A 21,624-nucleotide genomic window follows, 5' to 3' on the forward strand; every position below is an offset into this window, starting at 1 on the left:
AACTGCTTTGTAGCAGACTTTGGACTAGCCCTGGAGATAACATTGTTATAAGAAGACAGAACTGAAAGTGGTGTTTGCAGGCTGCACCTACAGAAATTATCTCATGTAGACACATGTAAACACACATACACAGGAGTGTGAATAGATACATATTTACAAAAGTCCATATACACACACACACATATATATACGGGAAGATGAAGATGTATAAATATAGCAACAGACAATGTATGCAAATTTTGCTATTTTCAAATAGCCCATCTGCCAAGGTTTCAGTATTTCACTACAAAATAATTTCATGGTTAAAATTTAATCAAGTTCTAGACTCTTCTGTACTTAAACTCCAGCAAAACAAGCAAAGTGGAACATGAGAATGTTGAGTTAGAGAAAACGCACAACCTAATCCCCTCAGAGACAATTTCATGTTACCATAAGAACCTCTAAAACCCAAGAAATCCAAGCACTCAGCATGGGACTAACTACCTTAATATAAACATCTACCTGCTTGTTTAGACACCCTTTGCAATCAGTGAAGAACAATATGTAATTCTGGGAGATACCTCACACTGAAGCAGAGAGATGAACTGCCTCTTATCCCTGTAATTTCCTTCACCGACTACAAAGGAAGATAAGTAGAGCTGTAAGAGGCGCATGGCCCAGTGATTACATAAATATGCTCTGCAAAGTAGAAGAACAAAACTAAGAACTGAGCCAGTCTACAACACCATCTAGTAGTCCATGCATTAGAAACACAGTCTCACACCCAAAAATAGAAGGCTTCACCTATTTCTGTGGGTGGGTAGAAAGGAAATGGTGGTGATCATGAAGAGACAAACAAGCATTCGCAGGAAGAAATGGACACAGGGGAATACTGATTGAAGCCCATGGCTTTTAATTTTATTTGCACATTACAACGGCATTATTAGAAACTAGTTGGGATAATAGTAACAGGAGTAAAAAGTACAGAAATACCTCACCCTCGGTAAAATGTATTTAAAGTCCAACAGGGTTCCAAATATCATAGTTATTGTCAGGGGCTTTTAAAGACCAGAGTATCAAAACACTGGAAAGCCTAAAACGGGTCTTTTCCAGTTGGTAAAATTACAATTATCCGTATCCACAACAAAGCTAGTTGCAGTTACAAAGAAAAATAAGAAAGAAAGTATTCCACGCAGCAAGAAACAGTGTAATACGGCCTTTTGTGGAAAAATGTAGAAATGGGGGCTGTTAACTTCTATGACTTCAAGGCTCCTTTCAAGTTTTCCCAAAAGATCTGCTGCTGCTCTTCCCCAGCAGGCCACTCCAGGTAAGTCTTTGTGTTCATGATCTTCCGCAGCTTGCAGAATCTCTTGGGAATCGCTTTGCTCTGGATGGGCTCCAGGAGGACAAGAATCGCCGCGTCGTTGTTCTCATCAAATAGGCGGAAATGTGAGAAGTCCAGCTCGTATTTGCACCACTCGCTCTGCACAAAGTGCTCGGACAGCACAAAGAGCGTTTTGTGGCTCTTCTCAATGGAGTCGATGATGTTGTCCACAATCCACTTCCCAGGCACAAAGTCCCGCTTGTGCAGGCAGAGCCGGAAGGGAGGGCAGGCCTGCTCCAGCTCCCGCACCATGGTGTTCTCCACCCAGTCGGAGTCGTTCTCGCTGTAGGAGACAAAAGCGTCGTAGCAGACGTCCTTCGGCGGGGCGCGCTTGGGCTTCCGCTTGGCTTGCAGCCACGCCCACGTCATCCGCAGGTACCAGACCACGTGGTACTTGTAGCCGACGGCCACCAGCAGCAGGATGACCAGGAACACCAGCACGCAGATCAACGACACCACCAGGGACCTGTGGCACTCCAGCAGGGACAGGTGCACAGCGCCAACCTGCGCCCCTCTCACCGCCAGCGGAGAGTCACACACGTACTTGTCCGGCCACCCCACCAGCACCTGGCCTATCCCGGCTTCGTGCTGGACGAAGGAGAGGAACTCGCAGGAGCAGATGAAGTTGTTGTCACTGGCATCCAGCAGCTCCATTCTCCTGAACGACTCAAACTCCTCCTTGGAGAAACTGTTCAGCTTGTTTCTTCTGACGGACAAGGCCACTACGTTTGGAATGGGTGCAGCACCCGGCAGGGCCTTCAGCTGGTTTCTTGTGAGGTACAGCTCTTTCAGAAGTGGGAGCTGCAGTCCAAACTCCTTCAGGTTGTTTCCACTAACATCCAGAACTTCCAGCGTTTCAGGAATGCAGCTTGTTACTTTAGGAATTTGAGTGCTGGACAGATTTAAATATTTCAGGTTTTCTGGCCATTTACACACATCTGGAATCTCACCAAAACTATTTTGGCTAATATCAAGATTATTGAGATTGGGTAGACGAGAGGTATACTTTGCAGTCTCTTCCAGAGATTTTAGAGAGTTCTGACTTAGATTTAAAGTTTGCAATGAAGGCCAGGAACCTCTACAGATTGTCTCATTTAAACGCTTACTTACAAGCAAATTATCATGAAAGTCCAGATACAGAAGTGATGAAAAATGTCTTGCAAGTTTGCATGGCACCATGAAGACATTAGAGCTTGTAATAGCGAGTCTTTTTAGATTGTTTATTTGTGACTCCATGCCTTCCAGGTCAAAAAACAAATGAAAATTCTGAATCATTATCTTTATTATTGTTATTGTTTCAACAAAACTTTCCCCACTCTTTGCAATTTCATCAGTGTTCCATATTCCTTTCCCCTCAAGCATACAATTGATTGCCTCTAACTGTCTTAAAGAGGTGATTTCCTTCAGTAACACTATTGCTTGGCTAATCGTTTGATCTGTGAAGAAAGCTTCTTTAAGCGTAAGTTTTTGTAACCTAAAAGGACGTGTAGAATTCTGCACCAAGCTTTTTTTTTCAAGTGGTAATTTGATTTCTGTCACTTCCAGCCAAGTGACAGAGTGCAGAAGATCCCTAACAATTTCTGAGAATATATTACTATCTTTTAGGTTTATGATCATGTGATTTATCTCCTTAATTGATTTCAAACTTCCCTCCTCGTACTGACTGAGATTGCTGCCATCAATCCACAACCTGTGCAGAAACTCAATGCCCTCAAAGTTCCCTTGCCTTATCACGGAGAGCTGCGGGCTGCCCAGGTGGAGAGAGCTCAGGTTCCTCAGGCTAGAAAAGGGGGAGCTCTGCCCCAGGTCTCTGTAGGGATTGCCTTGAAGGTAGAGGTGCTGGAGTGAAAAAAGGTGCCCAAACCACAGAGGGGACAAGTGAGCCAAGCTGTTATTTGATAAGTCCAAGAGCTCCAGTTTTGCCAGGGACTGGAAGGAGTCCTCATCTATGGAGCTGATTTCGTTGGACTGCAGCTGCAGGGCTCTCAGGTTCACAGCCTGCTGCAGGTCCTGGGATTGGATGCGCTTTATCCTGTTGTGGGCCAGGTTTAACACTGTGATTTTGGCCGTGAGCCCAGGGGGAATGAAGGCCAAGCTCATGGAGGAGCAGTGGCAAAGCTGACTGGCATCGCATGAAGGACAAGCCTGCTTCAGTGCTTGCTGTTCAGAGAGGTTTGCAGCTAAGACCAAGTAGATGGCCAATGCTTGCCAGGTGTGCATAGTTCTTGATTTCTGTTTTGCTTGGAAGGGCATTTTGCTGTAGGAAACGAAGAACAGAAGGTAGGGTTGAATATTAATTTTGAACAGCAGCTGAAAACTCTTGAAATCCTGCACCATGTTACTTGTAATCTAGGATTAATTTTTTTTTAAATGTTATCCTGTGATGTCAGTATTCCTCTCCTACATGAGCTTCTCAACCCTGTTACCACGGTGTGTTGCTCATCCCTGGAGTAGAGACATATCACTTGTTAAGAGCCACAAAGGACCATTCTTAGTGTCCTGGTTTTTTATATGCACATTAGCTATGGCTCTCACCTCTTTCATCTCTTACATTATGTCTCCTCTCAGCAAACAAGCAACAGCTAGATGTTTCAGCCCCAAGTAGTGGAACATAGACCATCAATGATCTGGATGAGGGGATTGAGTGCACACCCAGTTTGCAGACAACACCAAGCTGTGTGGGAATGTTGATCTGCTGAAGGGTAAGGAGGCTCTACAGAGGGATCTGTATTGAATGGATCCATGGCCTGAGGCCAATTATATAAGATTCAACAAAATGAAGCACCATGTGCTGCACTTGGGTCACAACAACCCCACGCAGCACCAAATGCTGGGGTCAGAGTGGCTGAAAAGCTGTCCAGCAGAAAAGGATCTGGAGGCACTGGTCAACAGGAGCTGAACATGAGACAGCTGTGCCCAGGTGGCAAAGAAGGCAAATGGCATCCTGGCCTATATCAGCAACAGTGAGACCAACAGGAGCAGGGCAGTGATTGTCCCCTTGTACCTGGCACTGCTGAAGTCACACCTCAAATTCTGTGTTCAGTTTCGGGCCTCTCACTTTGAGAAGGACATTCACTGAGGTGTTGGAGTATGTGCAGAGCAGGGCAACAGAGCTGGGGAAGGGTTTAGAATGAAAGTCTTAGGAGAACCAGCTGAGGGAGCTGTAGTTGTTTAGCCTAGAGGAAAAAGAGGCTCAGAGGGGGACTTTATCACTCTTTACAACTCCCTGAAATGAGGCTGCAGTCAGGTGGGGGTCAGTCTCTTCTCCCAGATAAAAAGTGATAGGAAAAGAGGAAATGGCTTCAAGTTGCAACAAGGAAGTTTAGATTGGATATTAGGGAAAAAAAAAAAAAAAATATCACAGAAAGAGCAGTCAAGCACTGGCTAGACAGGCCAAGGAAGTGGTGGAGTCACCACCCCTGGAGGTATTTAAAAGACATGCAGACACGGTGCTTAGGGACATAGTTTAGTGGCAGGCTTGGCAGTATTTGGCTAATGGTTTGACTCAATGGTCTTAAGGGTCTTTTTAAACCAAAGTGATTCTGTAATTCTATGATTACAAACACTCACAGCCTTTGCAGTGTCAGCTGGCCCATTCTGTATGGCTACATGATGGCAGGCAGAAGCCCAAACAGAGCCTGTTCCCCCCTCTCAGCCCTTCCAGTGGGCTGAGGTTTCCAACGTCACAAACTTTCCTAGAAGAGACCTGGGGGTCCCCTGCATGGAGTCTCACCAGCCTCAGTGCTTCTAAAAGCGGAGCTCCTGCCACACCCTTTTGCACACTGTGTAAGCAATTCACGTGCTTTACTGGAAAGGCAGAACAAGCTGATATGCAATGAAGTCTATCAGACTTTTCTGTAAAACAACACCAGTAATCAACGGGAATTGGATGTTACCGCCACCCTATAAACAGTGGATGTAATTAGAATAATATTGACTTTAATGTAAAGAAGGGCTGTGTTTCCTGGCACAGGTGCCAAAGAACACTCCAAGTTTGAACCATAAACAATTCCAGATGAACAGTACCCATAAACCCTGAATAAGCAGAGGTTAAGTACTTACTTACCTTGTGTATACACAATGCTGTGTTTCAGTCTCTTCGTGTGCTGGTTATGGCATCTGAATAGTCACCTCATACCTGCAAGCACAACAAAAACTGGAAATTTTGGCAGGTCTGATGAGGTGAGAGTCCCGAAGTGAGAAAATATTTCAGCCTGAAAATATTCTGTTCTCTTCAAACAAAACTTCATGTTCCAAGTTTCCCAGTGTCCTTTAAATATGCAGCCAGTGAATCACACCAGTTTGCATCTTTTCTCCCTAGTGGTGGCTCCCCTGAGGAAACCATGGCTTCTGAAGAGTCCAGGATCGTCCAGTATTGTATGGGTCACCCTTCAAAATCATATTTCAACCAATTCTAACGTTGCTGCTGACTGGGGACACAAAAATGAGAACAGGTTGTGGTTGAACTCTTCTTTGAGAGATTAAATTTAGTGTCAGTCCCTTCTTTTTGTCAGTCAACTCGCATTGCTGGAAAGGCTGATGCAAACATTTTGCGCAAGACATTCTTTCATAATCACTTCCTCCACTATTAAGTGCAGAAATAGTTCTCAGGCAGAACTGCATTTACCTCCCTGTATTTCTACTTTTAATACTTTTTGTCTGGTAGGCACTGGGGGTTGTTCACTCTGCTGAGAAACAAAACATCTCAGCACAATCAAGTTATGTAAGTTCTGTAAAGTATTATCAATATATAGAGTGATACATATATTAAATGTTGGAGTCAAATTGTTTAGTCAAGGAGAGTACTATAGAAACACTCAGCATCCTTTAGTCTCCTAGCACACTACAGTCATATGTTGTCAACAGAAAACGAATAAGAATGGGAATTCTATTCTGTCTGAAGCACAAGACACAGTCTGAAGCAAAGTATCTCTCTGCAAATATCAAAGGCAATTTTGAGAGAGGAGGTTTGATGGTATTCATTTTAACCTGACTGAAGCAATACACGGTTGGTCAAATAGCCAAGTCTGCTGCCTGCATAAGGGGACTACCAACTCTGAAAGGGAAGCCCATGAAATTCAAACACTAACATTCCTACTGCAGTTACCTTTTTTTCCCTGTGTTCAGAAATTGTCACACTTTGCTGCCATCTTGCACAAAGAAGTACCAGCCTGAGAGCAGACAGACAGACTGATTCCTGCCACATGTCAGAGGGCCCACACAGTGTCTGTGTGATCAAGGGTGGCAAAGCCCACAGGGAGCCCAAACACACCTCATAGCAACCTTCAGTCCCACTGCACTGACATTAGCATTGCACATTAGGTTGAGAGAAAAAGAAATTGAAAGACTGAGATACCCTTGTATTTTCTGTCTACTACAGAGGATAGTTGATAAACATAACATTGTAAAATAGAAAATATAATATAATATAATTAATAGAATATAATTAATATATTAGATTTTAAAAATATATAATAAAAACATAGCAAAGCAGCTGTGGGGCAGAGTGGAGAAGGGAAATAGTCTTTTAGCGAAAGGATGTCATCCACTTCCCCAAAGCCACCTCTTCCCTCTAGCACTTCTCAGCTGAAATGGTTCTTGCTCTTCAATAGGGAAGAATTCAGTTTTCAAAATATTAACTCTGGGTTCAATGAGACTTGCTACCATGTATTTTTGTCTTCAAAATTGTACCTCCCTGATACAATAAAAATTTTAGTTAATTGGGAAGAGTTTTGGGGAAAAAGACCACGTGCATAATTCAGTGTGAAATGGGCACACCCTTCTATCTGTCACAACTTCATCACCATGCATTTGTGGAGAATTGAGGTAGGTACCAGCTGTTTTTTTCTGAAGAAACCACTATCTTCTAACATCCAGGCTCAGCCAGCTCTCATCATGGATGGATCTGCACTGGGCCAAGTTTCTGGTTTCTCTCAGAAAGAGAGAACTGGTGTGACCATGCCACAGTTCACAAACTAAGCAGTCCATTTCAACAAGCTGCTTAAAATGCCAAGAAATGGGTGTGATTGTCAGGGTTTATCACATTATTCAGATTCAGGAAGGTTTGAGGATGTAAAAATGCTCTCCACAAGCTGTTCCACACACAAAGTACCAATCACCTGCCTCCCAGAGCATTAGCTTTCAAATTGAGCTTCAGCATGGCTCAAAACAATTTTTGAAATCAAAGATTCTGAAGTAGGAGAAAGCTGCTCTCTTTTTAGATGAGAATATTCTTCAACTGCTTTTTCTCCAGAGTAACCACATGTTTAGCCTTGAACAAAGATGCTTTCTTGATCTTGTAGGTGCTTTCCTTCCTCCTCCAAGTTTAAGCTATGATTAACCTTCACCTTTTATGCTGTTTAAAACAAGTCACATGCCTTCACCTACATTACATTTTCCTAAGAGAAGCAAATGCATCTGCAACAAGCCTGTGCTTTTGTAACTGCAGATGTTCCAAGCAAGACACCACACAGGCCTTTACCAGCAGGTGGCTGGGGATAAGATAGAGCTGTGGTCATTATTTTTGAAGCTGTCTTGCTTTAAATGTTCCCATTTATCCAACAGCAGCACAAGCAGTACCCAAACTGGGTGTGATGCACTCTTTAAGCACTTCCCGTTCCCAGTCTCTCACAGAAGACTCCTGCAGCCCATCCCCCCCTTCCTCTCTTTCCTTCTGTATGTCAGTGTCCACACTGAGAGCTGCCTGTTGCTTTTCTGCTGAGAAAGGACAAGTGAGCAGTTCAGAAGGGCCCCAACCCCAGCAACACCCTGCCCAGATCCCTGCCTGAAAGAAAAAGCAGAAGCAGTAGAAAAGGGAGGGAGGCATGAATCCATTGACCAGCCTGTGACACAAGCAGAAAGCACACTTTCCAAATCATTGTAAACAGCACAAAACTACTTCCTCATACTTACCCCTGGAAACCAGGACATGCCAGCATGTTAGCTTGGCCACAGCAGTACCAGGCAGGCTGAACCCAGGATACTCTTACCCTAAGTGCCCCCAGAAAAGGATGGCAAGGAAAAGCCAAAAGTCAAATCTGTCATTGCAGTCTTTGGAGCAGGAGGTATAATACTCATGTAATTGAAAACAGAGTGGCTTGGCATCCATTCATGGTCCTGGGAACAGATTCTTTGCATGCACTCCTGGTGCCTGTGCTTTAATCTGTCTTGCAGGGCTTCAGGTATTCATCTTCAAGCTACAACAAAAAGGTACATGATAACAAAAAGTAAATAATTTTAACTTTGTTGTGTTCCATATCAAGCCTACCCTGCCAGCTGCTCAATCCCTTAGAACTTCAGACTGAAAGTTTAAATGCAAAGGTTACCCATTACCTTTGTTTTTCTTCTGGGCAATCCTCACCCTGCAGATGTGGCAGGCCATAATGATATATAACTGGTTAGTCATTCAGCAGCCAGCCTACAGTACTGTCTCTGCCAAGGAAGCAGAGTTGTGGATTTATTTTTGTCATATCCTTTCTGAAAGCATTCAGTGAGAAAACACAACACTGATTTGCTACCTTAATTGAGGAGTATCTTGCAGGGAAGTTTGCAGGCTAAGACACCAAAGCTTATCTTAATGATATGGAAAGTTTAATTTTTCTAGAATAATTGTAACAGCATGACTCAACAAGAGAAAATATGTAATTTCTGTCAAAGTATTTTTGATGAGTTCTTGTCTTCCAAGGAAACTGCATCAACAGGAAAGAGCCTACATGGACAACACAGCTCCTTTCTTACTTGTCCCTTTAGGTACAGTGAAAAATCTTTTTTTCTGACAGGAATACTAGGATACACAGCAAATACATATTTTCCAGCAATACACAGTAAAAAAGGCAGGTTTTGATACCCTTATCACCCTACAGATTTATTACTCCAAAATGAGAACTCTGAGACAACTCACATGGAGCAGGTCCCCCCAAACATTGCTGCTGTTCCCCCAGCCTGCATGGGGCTGGACACCAGTCAAGTGTGCTGATGAGTAGCTCAGCCACACACAAATGCTGGACATACAGGGGGGACAATGGGACCCATGTCTGGCTTGAGGCTTCCTGGCATGCTGCAGAGAGAAAGGCAAAATACAAAGTTGATACCAGCAACTGATGATCTCCCTTGATGCACATGTGGGAGAGGTTTGTCTGGAAGTATATCTGGTTGAGTACAACCTCCTTGAGCACCTCCCAGAGCTTCCTGAATCCCTGTGAAAGGGGCATCTTCAGCTCCCAGAGAAGATGTGGAAATGGGAACCATACATGGAGAGAGGTGTCCAAACCCACGCTCCTCAGAGCAGCCCCGACCTCAGCTTTTCTGACAGACCAGCTTGGCTGCACCAGCCCTTTTTCATGCCATATTCACAGCCCTGGACCTCCACAGGTGTGCCAGAGGGAGAGCCTACTCAGGCTGTAGGACTCAGAAACCTGAAACATACACATGGTATTGGACCTCAGAGTTCAGCCCAAATGTACTTGGGCAGATAGGCCCCCAGCTCACTGCTCTGGGGATACATCCACTAAAAACTGACATAATCTGGAAATCATATTTTCTTTTAGAATATTTTCTACAATTTTCAAAATGTTAACTGGTTCAGCATTATCAAAGTACAAAGATGGTCCTTAAGTTTTTTTAGAGATCTTCAGGAAATACTTCTGTGTAGCTTTCCCAAGTACCACTCACGGAGTGTTTTGAAGGACTTTTTTCTTTGCTCCATATCTATCTCACTCTTTTGTTTTGCTCAGTTTGCTTTGCTGTATCCCAGACTATATGACAGAGATAATTTCTTACAGGCTGCCCAGAATGGTATTTGGACATCTAAGCCACATTTCCAGTTTTTTAAAAAAGAGGTGCCATTCCTGTTTCCAAACAAGGATTTTGTAGGTTTTTGGACAGAGCCACAAACACCTATGGCTATAGGCTCCCAGTACAGGCTGCACTACCAGGGAGGCAGGCTCAGGAAGAAAGAGGAATGGGACCTATTATGCTCACTGTTTGGACAGCTTCTGCTTCATTTCATCTCACCAGGAGAGAAAATACCCTGTCACAGCCCACCGGGTGCAAGTCATCACTGGCAGGCTGTTGTGAGGAAGTCAGGGTTTAACATCCTGGCACCGGAATTTCCCATAAGGAGGAAAAACGCTTCGCTCAGCCCCAAGTAAAAGGTCCTTCAAGAGAGGCTGAGCAAAGGGACATGCATGTTGCTGCATTCCAGTGTGGGAAGGTCCAGCAAACCTTGTCTTGCCTCATTCAGAGGAATGCATGGACATTTTTTGTACTTATGCATATCTAGTGCTAATAGGCTGAAAAAAGTGCTTTATTTTTCCTGTTTTGTTTTGAGTTTTTGTTTCTTGGAGGTTTTTTAATGGAAGGGAAACATTCCTGGGACTAGGACCAAGTCATTGCAGACCCAGCTAGAGTTTGTTTCCTGTATGGAGGTGGAAAGCACTTTGCTGGGATGAAGAGATACATATTTAACTGCTTGTTATACAATAGAAAAAAATTGTGTTTAACAGTTGGGCAAGAATCTGAGCAGGATATGATCATTATCAAGTACCATAAAAAACCCAAAATTTTTGTATTTGTTCCAAAACAGATAATGTCAGGATGTATTTTTTACAGGTAGTTCAGGCTTTGCATTCAGCTGCTGATTCCTTCTGTATCTGATACCATAAAATATTTCAGACATGACAGTGGATTTCAGGAAGAGAAAACTAGTCAATTCCAAATCTATTTTTCTCAGCTATTCAAGACCTCAGAAGTTCTGTCTTTAGCATAGGTGCTTTTCTGTTTAATATCCTATCAAAACTCCACATTTTTTAAAAATACTGAAGTATCTAAGGTACTGTTTCTTAGAGTTTTTTTCACTCACTGGAAAAATAACATCTTTTGTGAATCTCTTTCAGGGATTGTTTTTATTGTCCTTTTTTGCAACTGTATAATTTTTTAAACAAACTTTTTAGAAGCTTGACTTCATCCAAGTCATAAACATGCATGAAAATATAATTTTTTTTGAAAATAAAAAGCCTGATCATAAAAAGATGTCAGTATTTTAAAAGTGTGTGTGGTTTCTGATAGAGCCACCAAACCATCTTCAAATAATAGGTTATTTCCAATGTTGGACCATTCTCTGACTTTCTGAATTTGAATATGACTGTAAACACACAGCCCAGGCTGATTTTCAAGCACACACTCAGCTATTTCAATCTTTCCTTCTAAATTATCCTCAGATTGCATTTCTTGGTCTTCTGTAAGTTTTCTTGACTGTAACAGTACCAGTTTAGTAATGACAGATTCAGAAAAGGCCATGTCACTTGTGCCTGCACTGCCAGATGCCTTTTTGTCTTTATCACAGGATCTACAGAAAGAAACACACCAAACCAGATAATCAACCTCAAAACTAAGGCATTTTCTACAACTGTGAAATACCTGTATTTACAAACTTTGAGCTGAATGCCTCTCTAACAGCCCAAGTTACATGGACGTGCCAGGAAGAGCATGGCAGTGCCATGGCAATGCAAGAGAGGGTTTTAGCAATGCCAAAAAAGACTCATGTACATCTCAGTAAGTACAGAAAGTACAGTAACTCATGCTTTCAATTAACTTGCTCTGCATTTCACAGCTTTTGGACTGAGGAGTTGTCAAAGGAAGAGAAATCAAAGAAAATATAGGTAAAAAGCCAGCAAACAACACCCAAATTCCATCTCCATAGCTGAAACTACATAGCTCCATAGACAGATCTCCATAGGTCTGAAGTAAAGGATCAGAGTAAGCTGGCTGAGAGACAGCCATACCATAATAGAATTTATCTACCTTACATCTGCTCTACCATGGGAAAGATCATCAAATTAGATGCAGTCTCCTACCTTGTATCAATCTGGTGATACTCCTTCAACACTTAACTCACCATGAAGTTTCCACCTGTGGGCAGAAGATATTTGTTTCTTTGGGTCTTATTATCCAGTGTCTACACAGCAGACTGGCTGCCTGGTTTGTTTACAGCTTATAATTTACGCTGGTGTTAGCATAAATATTCTTTTCTATTTATAGAAATTATGTTACATTTACACTTCTTTCATGTGCTATTTTTATGACATCATTTAAAATTAATTTCCTGAATGTTCCATGATTAATAGTGTCAAGAAATTTCTCTAAAATCTGTTCTTTAGAGTACTTTATTTCTCTGGGATTCATTCCTTGAACTCTTTGTTCCCAGCTCACATCTGGGACCGAAAGGCCAGGCAGAACATACCGAGATGTGCAACCCTCTGTTGAGAGGCATCTTTCTTTGTGATCTCTCTGGTGTTTCCATGTTTGCCTGTGACAGTGTCCTCTCTGATATTTGCAAGACCTTCCAGCTGAACAGAATTTTTCAAGAGTCACTAACAAAAATGCAATGAGTAATGGGAGAAGGGATGGATAAAGTAAAGGTTGGCCGGATTCTTCTCCCCTACTGTTCAGTGGTCTAAACTTTTCTGTAAAATAAGTATTTCTCACACTTCTTGTGATGAAGCACAGACTGTGAATGAGTTTGGCTTGTTCCCTGTTTCTGCAGGTGGAGAAATCCTGCCTCCTGGCTGGGCAGCCCTTTCCTTTTCAGGGGGAACTCAGCAAGGAGCTGGCAAGCTGGTTTGCTGGACATGAAATCCATGAGCTCATAACTTCCCACTGTGTAACAGGACAACATTGATACCAGTAACACAGTCAGGGTGAGTCAGGTCTGCAACTGGATTAAGGGAGAAGGGAACGTTTCCATCAGTTTTGGCTCCTTATGTCGAAACAGCCTGCCATCTGTGAAGGAACTGCTTTGTGCTCCCCTCTGTTTTTTACTCCTTGCAGGAAGGCCCCAAATAAATTCCCCATCCCCCAGGAATGCCACCAGTCATAAAATAATCCCTCTCCAATTGCTCTCCCTAACTCTGGCACGGTGACGACTGCACACTCTGCCAGAGTTAACAAGCAGACACATTAATCCCTCCTCTTGCTAGAGAGTCCTTCCAGACCTGCCTCAGCTTTCTGTCAGTCGCTGTGCATGGAGGCAAGTTTTTTTCCAGGATGATTTTTTTCCAGGATGACAAGCATATTTGCCAGAGAATGCCAAGTGTGCACCTAATCTGAAATGACTGAAGCCTTTGGAGGCATGGGACCAGCTGTGCCGTGAGGCTGCCTCTTTCATTTGCAATTTTTCATTTGTGTGGTTTACTTTGGCTGCTCGTCTTTGGTAAATATTGTACAACACTGAAACCAGGTAATGCCCAAAATAAATAAAGAAACGGATGATGATTAATAGATTAATTTTGCTTTGTCTTTCCAAGGATCTGCCTTACTCAGATCAGTTCTTTCCATCCAAAGAGGAGTAAAACCTTCCTGGTAACCTATCAGGAGTGAAGGACACCTCTAGCAGGGAAGGAAGGGATAGGGAAGCTGCTGGTCTCATGCAACCATGCTAGGACCGGCTCACCAGGCCTCACAGGCAGAACAAGAGCCTCACCCTGAAGGCATGGGGAAGTGGCAAGCCCAGGGTGCCTCAAAGCTGGTTTGTCCTAAAAAGCTTCTCACACCAGAATTCAGCCACAGGTTTTCCTTCCTCTCCAACCTTTGCTTTTCCCTGTGACTTCTGGTGTGCAAGAAAACAACTTTGTAGATAAACCCACACCTTTAGCAGTGCAGGTCCTCTGCAATTAGATGAACTCCTAACACATTTTAGAGGGAAAATCAGATAGTGAACTTACTGAGGCACTGCAGGGCCACCTGTCCAGGAGCAGGGCTTGCTTGTTCTCTCTTCCAGGGTGGAAAGTCAGAAGGGCAACAAGATCCTCTAATTCCCAGTCCCCACCAGTGGAGAAGCAGCTGAGAGATGGGTCCCTACAATTGCATACATACAATCTACCCTATACATTTGCAGGCAGCAGGAGAGGACTGCTCCTGCACACAGAGGACTGGCTTTGCCTGGCTCTGGGAGGGCGTAACCCTCTGTTCAAGAGTCCTGTGGCAGGAGGAAATCACTGAGGTAAGCCGTCACCACTGCTCCTTTTTCTGCAATAAGCAGGACAATAAGGAAATTCAGGGAAGATTTTTGCTCCAGTTTCACAGGAGAGAGATGGAATTTTTTTATGGACTCTCTAAACCTCTGTAAATGCTGCTACAACTGAGATACAGAACAAAAGGAGTGCTTCTTCTGGACAAGCTTTCTGAAGGAGCCAGGTGATTAGGAATTGGATTTAGCCTTGCAGAAAATGTGGGTGAAAAAGATACGAGCGAGTGCTTAACCACAGGATACTGTCAAGAGATGGATGACATTGTCAGAGTACCAGCTGTGCTGAGACATCCTGAGCACACTCAGAAGCAGACACAGAAATCCAACAGGAATTATGGAATCCAAACTCCAGGGTCTCCAGATATCAATGTTAGTTGAATATGGGACATCCAAGAATCAAAAGCTAAACACTGATGTGTTTAAAGAGGCAGCAGGATCCCAAATTTTGATCAAGTCTCTCTCTTGCTTGTCACTGTGGTAGGACTGATTTCTAATTCTTAAAACTCTGCACAAATGTCACTAACTGTGACTTGCTGATATACCTACTGTAACCTACGCCTACCTACCAAAAGAGAGCTGACATTCTTTCCTTCTCTCTTTGTTTCAGGAGATACATTAAAGTCTAATGGCTAAGATGAAATTCAAGGAAAAAAAATCCCTGCTACAGACTTTTTGCATAATTTTCTGAGGTGACCTTGACATTCAGCTTCATACACAGAAGCTTCAACTCCAGGCTGTTTTGATGGGGAATGCAGGGAAGGGGTACCATTACCAGATCCAGAGATTTCTCAAGTGTGCTTATATTTCCATCTCCACTGCCAAAAATATTCTTTTTAATCAAGCTAAGTAAAAGGTTAGACTTTTTAAGAACAACCATTCATGTAACATACAAACCAGGGAAACAAAAGAGAAGCCCATGTCCTGGGAAGGCAAGTTTCAGTGAGGGAAAAGGGGCCAAGAGTCCCAGCACACACAGCAGCATTCCCCTCCCCTGGCAGAGTTTGGCTCTCAGAGCAGAGCAGCAAGGCACCAGAGAGAGACAGACTGTAAACCAGTGTGCAGTGTTTGCAGAAAGCAGAAGCAGCTGTCATGCAGACAAACTAATCAAAGTCAGCATCTTGCACAAGGGCAAGCATTAGCTCAACTGTAACTCCACAGTGTGGACTCTGAAAGGTTTATTCCAGCATGTGACAAATGGCCTCCTCTGCCATCAGAATAAATTGTACAATTGGAAAACAGTTTTCAGAATAAATTGTACAGCTGAGGCTTGTTTTTGGAGTTTGCAGCAGCTGGCACACAACATTTCCACCTGCTGCTAGGCAGTGCTGCAGTTCCCGTGGGTTCAGTCATCTTAGACATCATAGATACAACCTGTCTGAGAGACTGTGCTGCAGTGCAGAGCCTGCTTGTGCACATCTGTGTTGGCATGCTATAGTCTGTCTTCTCCCTGTATTCTTCTAAGAGCTAATACAGATACATATGAGTAAGCAGACTGATCTAAACAGCAGTAGATGCTGACAGACACTTCAGACCTGGGAGGCTCCAGAGGCTTCCTACTCCTTCCTCTCAGGAAATGCTTCCTAACCAGGCTCTCTCTCAGATCCCAGACTTGCAGACTTCTCTTAATACCTGCAGCATGTTTGAGACAACACTGGGTCCACAGTAGTAGTAATAAAAATAATAATAAAAAAAAACCCAACCAGAGCAGTCATTAGGCATTATTCACTGCAGGAGTACAAGGGGGAATTTGAAATTGGCAAGTCAGTCCCATTGCTGTAAGGATACATTTGGTCTGTCATGTATTAGAACACATGGCTGTGTATGCCTGGTAACAGCTTTAAAGTTATTTTGATCTTTGCTAAGATAAAACTGTAATATTTTGTAGGCATTTGAGAACATGAGTTACTGGACTAGTTAAAAACCACTTGACCACTTGGAATTGATGCCATCTGTTTCCTATTTTTATTCATAGAAATCAGTACTCAGTTTTTTGAGGGCTTCTCTAACAAACTCTCTGTATGAAATATGAATGATGCTCTGGCCAAGACAGCTAAACTTCTGCTTGACAGGTTCTCTGATGGGGCTGTTCAACTAACATAGGACTACTCAGACAAGAGGAAGCAAGGAGAAGGACAAAACAAAGGCCATGTCCTTTCACTCGCCCATCAAATCAGCTCTTCAGAAAGAATAATACTGTCCTGGTTAAATTTCCCTATTACAGGAAATGACAAATGAGGTTCTTGCAGCCAAAATCAAACCTGCAACTTACTGAGCATCAGTCACATCTGCCATTCTGGAAGATGCACCCAGGCATACATTTTACTAAGGAAACTATTCAAAAAGAGTAAACAAATATTTCACTTAAGGATTGTGAAGCATTTGTATAAGCCATTATTTGGTCCTCAACTAATTGCAATTTATCAGTACTTAAACAGAACTGTTATTAAAAACCTTTCAAGTAAATAGAAAGGTTACTTTCTTAAAACAAGTCCAAACAAACCCTCCACCAAACAGTGACTATGCAGGTCATCCATAAAAGGCACAAAGATACCTCTCCTTAATGCTACTGTGAATTAAGGGCAATCCCACGTTGCACATTACTGTGAGGTATCAAACTGGGTCATGAAATTCACCTACTACAAGAGAAACTCAATGTTGCCTGTGAACTTCACTCAGAAGGCAGAAGTACTTACAGACAAGAAAAGATTGTGTCACTGTGAGCTAAGCAGGCTGTGGATGGATGGAAAAGCCTGGGCATTTCCATCAGGTCTTTGTGTCCCAAGTTTCTGCTTGCCATCAGGAGCATCCCACCTTGTCAGCCACAGATGGCTCAGGCCAGGCCATGCCGAGCTGTGATGTTCCAGACTGCAATCAAAAGCAAAAGCAAACCCTGCAAGCTGAGACAGGGAGATCAGCTGCACTTGCTGTGAGGTGTGAGTGGTGAAAGCGATAGCAAAGTGTCAGGAGAAAATGGCTCAGCCACATCTGTGCTCACCAGAGGGCCGGTGTGGGAAAATTAGACAGCTGAGCCTTGATTAAGCAAAAGACATCTATGGTCTGATTTCTAGCAACCCTGGAAAGTGCAGTGCATTACAGGGACATACAGAGGGGAAAAACTGAAACCTGGTATGCATTTGGCAAATGCCTGAACTGTACACTGTGCTAACAGGGAGAGCCTGAAATAAAGTACAGTGAATGCCCCATGTCCTTAGCCAATAGGTGGGACTGTAAGGTGCCTAATTGAAGCTAATAACCAAAGGAGGAAGACAATCTGGGATTAAGCAGAGGCTTTTACCAACAGTGGTAATCTCCTCTTGTTAACAGCTGCTTGCTTGCCTGCAGAGGGACTGATCGACCTGCAGGCAGCTCTGGAAAGAGCTGATCAATACGAAACTGCCACTGAGCTCCAGAAGCCATTCACACCACAGACTGCGGGCTGCGTGGCTGAGAAGTGTGGTGGAAATCAAGGAGAAGCAAGGGCTTCCCACTATGGTTTGGAAACAGGGCAGCAATGAGGTAATTTTCCATTCCCTCACAAGTGCCATGTGCCCTGTCCAGGACGTGCACGTGCTGTCCTGAGGTGGGCTGGAGGCAGAATGAGCCAGCCTGCCTGCAAGCAGCGGGAAGAACACTTCTGGCATGCTTCCTTTCTCATATGAATGCAGCTGATAAGAGAGGAAACAGCTCCACTGTCTCACAGGTCTGAGGAGAGTGGTGGGAATGGTACAGCATTTCCTGACATTTCTGCAAGCTTCCCTTATCATCTCCAGCATCTGGTTTGCACTGTTCAGCATTTCCTACACCACACTGTACATCACCTTTTATCTAACAAGGCTGTGTTCAGTGAATGAAGTGAAATATTTTTCACTAAATCACAACCAGATATGGTAGCAGGTTCTTGTAAGGCACTGATGGACAAGTGCACTGTTGCAGCACCCCAGCACTGCATGAAAATGTTATTTACAGTTTTGAAATAGCCCTGCACTGCTATTATTATTTCTAATACTGAAATAGCACCTGCTGACACCCAGCCCAGGGAAGGCAGCCCACCTTCCATGTTGCTGTCTCTGAGAGCTGGAGCAGGCTCCCCGCACATCTGTGCTAACAAAGATGTGTGAAAGCACTAGCTTTCCTTCACAAATTGGACATCCAGTCAAAATTAAAACTAAATTGCTCCTAGGAAATGGAGCTGGTTTTCCAGAGTGGTTGAAGAGGTCTGTCAAACACAGCCTGTCAGCCCCTGGGCTCAGCAATCATAACCCAGAACATGGCAGGCACAGTCATGGGTATGATCTGTTGCCTTCTCAAAATCCCTGCAGAAGAGCTGAGTTTACTGAAGAGGATGGGGCCTTTTTGGTCACTCATGAGGGTAACATTGTCCTTCCAAGAGATGCATACACTTGTGCTCAGTTGCAAGCCAAACCTGGCTGCTGGCAATTTAGCTGACAGCTAAAATAGTGACTAAATCACCAGTTCATGCTAGGTGAGAAGCTAGTCCACAAAAGTCAGAGAAGTTCATCTGGCACTAGCTTGTACACTGGGCAGGTTCTGCATTGCAAGCCAGCATGGTCCCTGCATGTGCAGGCTGCTGGCAATAAAACCTGCAGAGAGGTGCAGGGGGCCATATGGAATCATCCAGACCTCCATTGCCTCTAAACAAGACTGCTAAAACCCCAAACAGCCCAGGAGTAACTCCCACATACAACCAGGAGAAAAATCCTTCAGAGCAATCCCAGGGGTAAAGTTGTTTGAGGGACTGTGCTGCTGCCGTTGCTGAAGGACTCAGTAGGAAATAGAATACAGCAGAGCAGAAAAAGTGAGCTGCACAGTGTGTGGCCCACATTTACAAAGGAGGTGTTTTTGTCAAGCTGGCACAGACAGATTTTGCAGGGAAACCCACATTGGAGATGGAGGAAGAAACAGCAATGTTCAGCTTGCAGCAGGCCAGGAGTGCCTACATCCACACATCAGTAGTGAGCTGCAGAGATGGGTGCAAGCCCCCAGGGCCTCAGATACAATGCCCCCTTATAGGGCTGGAATGACAAATCCTCTCCCCTGCTCTCTTCTGTCATTTGCTCAAAAGAGCAGAGTGGAGCAGAGCTCACCCACTGTCTTCCACTCCTCCACATCCCTCAGCTTGCAGAGACAGGAATCGTCACTGGGACTTGCCCAGCAAAGCGAGTCTTCCTGTGCAGGATGGGGCAACTGCTCCAAGCAACACCAGGGACCTCCTCCTTCCACTGGGACACCAACCTCTGTCAGAAAGGCAGGGTGAGTGTTGCATTGCCATAGGAACAGGGTAGGGCCATGGCAGCACGGCAGTCCTGGGGAGACAGTGAGCCTTCGCTCCACCCAGAGTATTACAGACCTGATAAGCCCTGCCCTGAGCCTTTTTCTCCATAGAAGTGGTCAGAGAGACTGAGCAACAGGACAGGGCAATCAAAGGCAGAAATAAAACGTGCCCATGGTGACAGGGAAGTGCCACTGTGCACTTCTTCCTGTAATTGCTGAAAGCACAGCAAATATGTGAAAAGGGCAAAAGCAGAGGGAGGTGACTCAGTGACTAAGAAAAATAAACAACAGTGTTTCGCAAGGATGAAAGTAAAGAAAACAAATGCCAAAAAGGAAAAACCAACCTATCAGCCAGGAGCTCACCTGGTAGGACGGCTCTGCAGGGACTTGTGGTGCTGTGAAGGCCACGACTTCCCAGGAGTCACCAAGGCTTCTCCAGAGGCGGAAAGAAGTTGGGTGGTGGAGCTGCAGGCACTGTCATTCCTAGTGTAAGTGGCAGAAACCTCCCTTCCTTCCTCCCCTTCCGCTCTCTTCAGAAGATTAAGTTAACAGATCTCCAATGAACTCATCTGCCCCCCGGCAATCAGATGTCTCACCTGCCCTCTGAGCTTTCAGGCTCATTCTGCCAGTGTTGCTGGTCCTGGCTTCTTCGAGCAGCTGGAGCAGTGCTGCACGCCCAGATCCACCTGCAACAGCTGCAGGCCACATCTGCCAATTGCCACCGTGCTTGTGACAAATTCAGACGAGCAAGTAACGATGGTGCTCCTCATTTGGGCCTGCCTCAGGGACAGCAGTGTCCCCGCAGCTCTGAACCCCGCGGGTGGTACTTGCAGCTTGGCCTAGCCCATCTGCCGCTCCCATGGACTTCAAACCAGGCTCCCAGGCTGGACCTGTGGCAGCCAGACTGCTGGGCTCTCCAAATCCCACCTTGCAAGTTCAACACTGTACCAGCCCCACCTACCACCAAGAGGGTCCCAGCAGGGCACTGCCCCTCTCTCCTACAGGGAAGCTACGTTGGATGTTCCCTTTCCTGCAGCTCTGCAGCGTAATGCTGTGAGGGGCTTGCTGCAGCCCAACAAGGCTAGGGCAGGCAAACGCCCTGCCACAGATTCTGGCTTTGTCCAAGTGCTGTCTCTCAGTACCAACCTTCAGGAAATGTGCCAGGAATATTCTCTGGCTCCATAATGGAAATACTGGCCCAATACAGGCCAATATACCCTGTGAAAATCAAGGACAGTGGTAAGTGGTATCTCCCTAGTTCACAATCCACATGTAATCCACAAACCTGCCAGGAGCAGAAAGCAGGGGTGGCTGTCATTTCTTCCCAGTTCTCTCCTTGGGAAAACAGTCAATGCCTGGACACTATGAAGTGTTCACATGGTGACAGAAGTCAATACTGAATGCCTGGAATTGCACCCATGAGGGTTTTTTCCCCCACTTCATCATCAGCCATTCTAGAGAACTGTGCAAGCTACTGCTCTTTTATACTGGTATTTTTAGCCTTCCCTTTCCAATTTGAAGCATTTCTTTGGTTAACCAAGTAGAACTTTTGCTGAAGTCTCTTAAAACAGTACCAGTTTCAGAGAGATCAGTGAAGCTCTGAATGCTGCTACAGACACAAGGGGAGAAGTTAGAAATTACTTTGCTCATGACAGTGGGATGTCTTTAGAGCAGCCCCTCCAGTTCACTCCAGCAGAATTATAATCACTTTAGTACAAAGCAATTATTTATTCCATCTTTCCCTTTACTGTAGGAGGAAAGATTTTTAACTGATCCCAAACCCAAATCCCACTTGCTTCAAGGGGATTGCTAATTAAGCTACAGATGTCTCCTGATGGCAGCAATTATTTCTAGTAACCTTAACAAGCTTGTTACATTCCTTAGTTATTGTTATGAAAAGTTACATGAAAAATTTTGCCTAATACTACAGCTCCTGAGGGAATAA

General features: G+C 44.3%; 1 protein-coding gene across 7 annotated transcripts; it reads right to left on the reverse strand.

The window, feature by feature from the left end:
• Positions 1-869: 869 nt before the first annotated feature.
• LOC111927833 (toll-like receptor 2 type-1) lies at positions 870-20,303 on the reverse strand. 7 transcript variants are annotated; one of them, XM_023924846.2, is made up of 6 exons: positions 20,043-20,303; positions 12,217-12,271; positions 9,264-9,419; positions 8,276-8,559; positions 5,430-6,048; positions 870-3,620 (listed from the first exon to the last, which is right to left on the reverse strand). In XM_023924846.2, the coding sequence occupies exon 6, from the start codon at positions 3,614-3,616 to the stop codon at positions 1,235-1,237; it is 2,382 nt and encodes a 793-aa protein (XP_023780614.2). In that variant the 5' UTR covers positions 3,617-3,620; positions 5,430-6,048; positions 8,276-8,559; positions 9,264-9,419; positions 12,217-12,271; positions 20,043-20,303; the 3' UTR covers positions 870-1,234. The 7 variants fall into 7 exon arrangements, with proteins under 7 accessions (XP_023780614.2, XP_086747433.1, XP_023780615.2 ...); XM_086891307.1 differs by lacking the exon at positions 9,264-9,419 and having other exon boundaries at positions 5,430-5,501; positions 20,043-20,169; XM_023924847.2 differs by lacking the exons at positions 9,264-9,419; positions 20,043-20,303 and adding an exon at positions 14,083-14,307.
• Between the last annotated feature and the right edge of the window lie 1,321 nt (positions 20,304-21,624).

The sequence above is a fragment of the Cyanistes caeruleus genome, chromosome 5 (assembly GCF_971803275.1).
Source record: "Cyanistes caeruleus chromosome 5, bCyaCae1.hap1.1, whole genome shotgun sequence".
Lineage (NCBI taxonomy): Eukaryota > Metazoa > Chordata > Aves > Passeriformes > Paridae > Cyanistes > Cyanistes caeruleus.